General features: G+C 52.2%; 1 protein-coding gene across 1 annotated transcript; it reads right to left on the reverse strand.

Annotated features, from left to right (window-relative positions):
• Window positions 1-1800: 1800 nt before the first annotated feature.
• Window positions 1801-2536, reverse strand: LOC137474907 (inositol 1,4,5-trisphosphate receptor-interacting protein-like 1; the record flags this gene model as incomplete). Its single annotated transcript, XM_068191968.1, has 1 exon — window positions 1801-2536. A coding segment is annotated over one exon (660 nt), but the record flags the coding sequence as incomplete, so codon positions are not given.
• Between the last annotated feature and the right edge of the window lie 1938 nt (window positions 2537-4474).

Consider the following 4474-nt stretch of genomic DNA (forward strand, 5'->3'; position numbering starts at 1 on the left):
TCTTGCTTTCCCACAACCACTGGCATACCAGGCCACTGGAACAGTGCTCATTTTTTTTCTGCTCCAGAAAGAGTTTCCCAGCACAATTACAAGATGTTCTGCATTAGAAAGATGTATTTTGTGTGACCAGTTCCAGATAGATTGGTCTGTCTTTCTGTGCATAAACAGGCACAGCTACACAGACTGCAGTGATGAACTGCCGTCTCAAAAGTCACAGGCGGTGTTGTTGGACTTCCCCCTGATTCCTACCCAAAAATGCTCAACCCCATCAGCACCATCATTAAGCTCTAGACAGTTGGAACCCCCCTACATAGATGGCAACCACAGCGCCTCTCCTTCCCTGCTTGTCCCTTCGGCAGGGTTATAAATACATAAATCAGAGGGAGCATATTGGAGGGGTATTGTGGTGGCCAATAGTTGGCCTGAAGGCCCCATAGTTTTATTTAATCCTAATTTAACAACTGAAACATAAGTAATTCTGTAAGTACTTTAATATATAACTTAACCAGAGTGGACTGTTGGGGAGCAAGCCTGGACCGTTGGGGACACGAGCAGCTATTGGCCTTTTGACCGAGTGGTGACTGGTTCAACCAATATGGATTGACCAGGAAGACCTTCAGATCTACATAAGAAAGAGAGCACTCAATAAAAGTTGGTTGTTGTACATGAACCTTGGTTGTGTATTGTCCCATTCCTACCTCCACAATCAAAGTGACAGAAGGATTACACAGTGTAGGCAATTTGGGAAGTCTGTCCCTTCAGAGTACCTCAGGCAGTGGGGGAAGGAAGAGGGTGATACATCTGGGAATTAGGATAAAAAAGGAGGCTGCACCCTTCTTCTGGGTTTCAACAATTTAGACACCCCATGGGAAATGTCCCTTGGCATCTCCCTTTATTCTAAGAACATTACAGGACTCATCTGTGTCTTTTCCAGACATAACCTCTGGTGTTGTGAAGTTTTTTTCCCCACAGGGAGACACCCTCATCCTTCAGTGCCCATTCTCCAGCTCTTCTCTGGTTTCTAACACATCAAGAACCCCGTGTCCCTGCTGCCGCTCGGATCTCCCACAGCTCTCTGCCAGCCCCATTCCAGAGCTCCCAGCTCCAGCTGGCAGGGCCTCAGCACCCACCCTGTGCCCTCCCACCCCGCTGGCCACAGCAGGCCCTGCTTGCTGCCCTCATGGTGGCACTCCTGGCCCCAGTGCTCTCCAAGGCCTTCTCCGCAGGCACCTTCCTGCGGCCTTTCAGTCCCTGCACGAGGCCCAGCAGAGACCTGAGAGGGGCTGTGGACGAGGGCCTGCAGGGACAGCACCAGGCCCAGTGGCTTCCCTCTGACAGCGGGTGGGCTTGGGCTGGAGATGTGCAAGAAATTCTTGCCTCTCAGGCTGCTGAGGCCCTGGCCCACACTGCCCACAGCCGCTGTGGCTGCCCCATTCCTGGCAGTGTTCCAGGCCAGGCTGGACTGGGCTTGGAGCAACCAGGCCTATGGAAGGTGTCCCTGCCCTTGGCAGCAGGCTTGCAACAAGACCATTTTTAAGCACTCTTCCAAGCCAAGCTCTTCTGTGATTCTGTGGTCACAAGGGCCAGGGGCAGCTGGGCTTAATTTCTGATTGGAACTAATGTAGCACTGCAAGTTTGGCTGAGTTCAAGGAGACTCTTCACAAGTCAAGATTCACGACTTGCGACATTTACCTATACTCTAGGTCGGGTTGAGAGCAATAATGTCTTGCACAATCCAGATTCTGGAATATTGTGGTTAGCTTGTCACTCATAACAGCACTATCTCATTCTTCCCTCTTTTCCCATCTACTGAGAGCTGGTTCTCTGCCACCAGGTGTGAGCCTCACAAGCACAGCTCTGTGCAGGAGAACTTCTCTCACTGTTCGTTGCTAAGGATCCGTTTCAACCACCGGTGCAGATCCACATACTGGCTCATCATCTGGGGGTGGGCAACCGGATCCATCACCAGGTCATGGAACAGATTGCATGACCTGGGCATTAGGACCTCTGGGGGCACACTGATCCCCTCAGGAAGCCTCTGGTTGCCCACAGTGAAGTGGTTGAGGTATCTCACTTCCACACACCTGCACAGGGTCTCGCTGATATCCATCAGCCGCCTCACAAAATGTCTCCCGCGCCACTGTGACATAGGTAAGATGCTCAGGTGGTGCATGACAATGGTCTTAATGGTATAGGTAGAAAAGCCTAAGCCCAGCTGAAGACGGGTAAAGAACTGCAGGCATTTCAGGTGCAAGCTGTCACGGGGAGCCCGCTTGGCAATGTACTTGAAGAACTTCATCTCGGCCACAGCGTAGCTCTCTGGCCAGATGGTGCCTGGGGTGTGGGCTTGCCTAGGCTGGCTGCTTACAAAGACGTCTGAGTTGCCTTGATGCACCCCAAACAGCATCTCAATCCGGTAGCTTTCACTGCCATTGGTCACCTTGAACTGGCAGGAGCGTCTGGAGGGCAGCAGCACTAAATGCCAATTGTGTGACTGAAGCAAAGCTGGACAGATTGCTCTCACTAGTTGGTAGAATCAGCGGCCAGTTTTCTCCACATCCAGGTAGCAGCCCGTCACAGGGTATGAAGGAGGCTGGGATCCTGATACGTCTTCAGCTGCTCCTTGGGATGGTGCAGGAAGCACAGCATGTTCTTAACCTGCTGCTCCCTTGTACAGGTGCACTCCAGCTGCATGTGGATGCGGAAGTTCCTCAAGTGCCTCTGCTCTGCAGTGCCTGGCTCTAAGTGGAAGCTGTGCCCTTGGGGAGGAGTCATGGGTATGAGCACCTGGTACACAACATCCTGCTCACACAGACTCCAACCTTCATAGGCACTGCCCACCCCGATGGCTTCTTGCAGCACTGGGTAGAAACTGTTGGACAAGACCTGTCGAAAGTAAATTGCAAGATGCTCCATCAGGGTCTTTGTCCACCTGCATCCTTTCTGCAGGTCCTGCACAGGCCACTGTATGCGCTCCATTATGATTCTTCCAAAGTTATCGGCATGCTCATGGTATTCTTCCACTTAATTTCCAACATGATTGGTGTTTGCTGCATTTGCAGCTTCATTGCCAACTTCATTTTCAACATCACCTTCTTCATTCGCAGCAGCATTGTCACCTTCCTGTGCATTGCCATTGTCATTGTTGTTTTCCTCCCCATCCACATCATTGTCTCCTTCTTCTTCATTTGCAACATCTTCCTCATTTGCATCCACATTTCCAACTTCCTCTTCATTTACACCATCATTTCCTTCTTCATGCTGCTCTCTCCTCCGGCTCCTTTTGTACCACAGGGCTAAGAGAAGGAGCAGGAGCCCAGCAAGAGCCCAGACCTGCCAGTGATGCCTGGCAGAGCTGAGGAGGTCTCCGCAGGCCCACACACCCTGCTTCAGGGCCAGCTGCTCCACCTCCCACTCCAGACGAATCTTCTCCTCCTTCTGGAGCTTGGCATGCGCCTCCATTCGCAGACGTGTCACCTAATCCCAGCCATCACCCACGGGCTGTGGGTACTGGACTACATTTTGCAAGAGCAAGAACCGCAATACCCAGGTATCCATGGTCTGCAGGAGCATGGAAAGAAGGCCTTGAGTGGTGCTGGGAGGGAGGCAGCTGGCAGTGGCGGCAGCAGGGATGGGAATCCCAAGGATCTGGGAGCAGGAAGGACAGGGCCCCCAACAGCTGGCAAGCAGCCAGGTCTGTCCCTTTGCCCGAGCAGCAGCAGCAGCACAGTGCTCTGCCTAAGGCTCTGCCATAAGGGGCTGTCCCTGCATGCAGGAGGAGAAGCCAGCCCCGGGTGCAGCGTTTCTGCCCCGCCCTTGTCCCCAGCCCAACCTCCCCGCTTGCCCAAGCAATACAGGGCCAGTGTTACCTGCTGGGGCCTTTTAGAGCTGCCCCCATTATGACATGGCCCCCATGATGTCACGGGTGTCACAGTACACCACAGCAAGCCCAGACTCGCCCTTTGTCCCCACCCCAGCTCAGCCTGTCAGAGTGGCCGTGGGGTACTGTCTAAGGCAGCCTTTGAGTGAATCTTCTTCAAAGAACTTCTCTTGGTCTTTCTCTTGTCTTTCTTATCAGCTGCCCTCCATTGGCAATCTCATAGATACTCATCTTGGAAGGCACCCTTGAGTCTAAGCCTTGACTCCACACTCAGGTACAGTTAAATCTCTGCATCGTCAAAGTTGGAAAAGACCCTGAAGATCACACAGTCCAACAGCAAATTTAACACTGCCTACTCCACCAATCAGCTTGGTTCCCAAATGCCACATCCACATGACTTTGAAATCTCTCTGAGGGTGGTGACTCAGCCATTTCCCTGGGCAGCCTGTTACCAAGCTTGATATCCAGTTGTTGAAAGAATCCAATCTAAAGTTCCCATGGTGCAACTTGAGGTAATTTCCTCTGGTCATATTGTTTGTTCCCTGGGTTAGTATAATGACCCCATCCTGGCTACAACCTCCCTTCAGGGACCTG

This window comes from Anomalospiza imberbis, chromosome 5 (assembly GCF_031753505.1).
Source record: "Anomalospiza imberbis isolate Cuckoo-Finch-1a 21T00152 chromosome 5, ASM3175350v1, whole genome shotgun sequence".
NCBI classification, from domain to species: Eukaryota; Metazoa; Chordata; class Aves; order Passeriformes; family Viduidae; genus Anomalospiza; species Anomalospiza imberbis.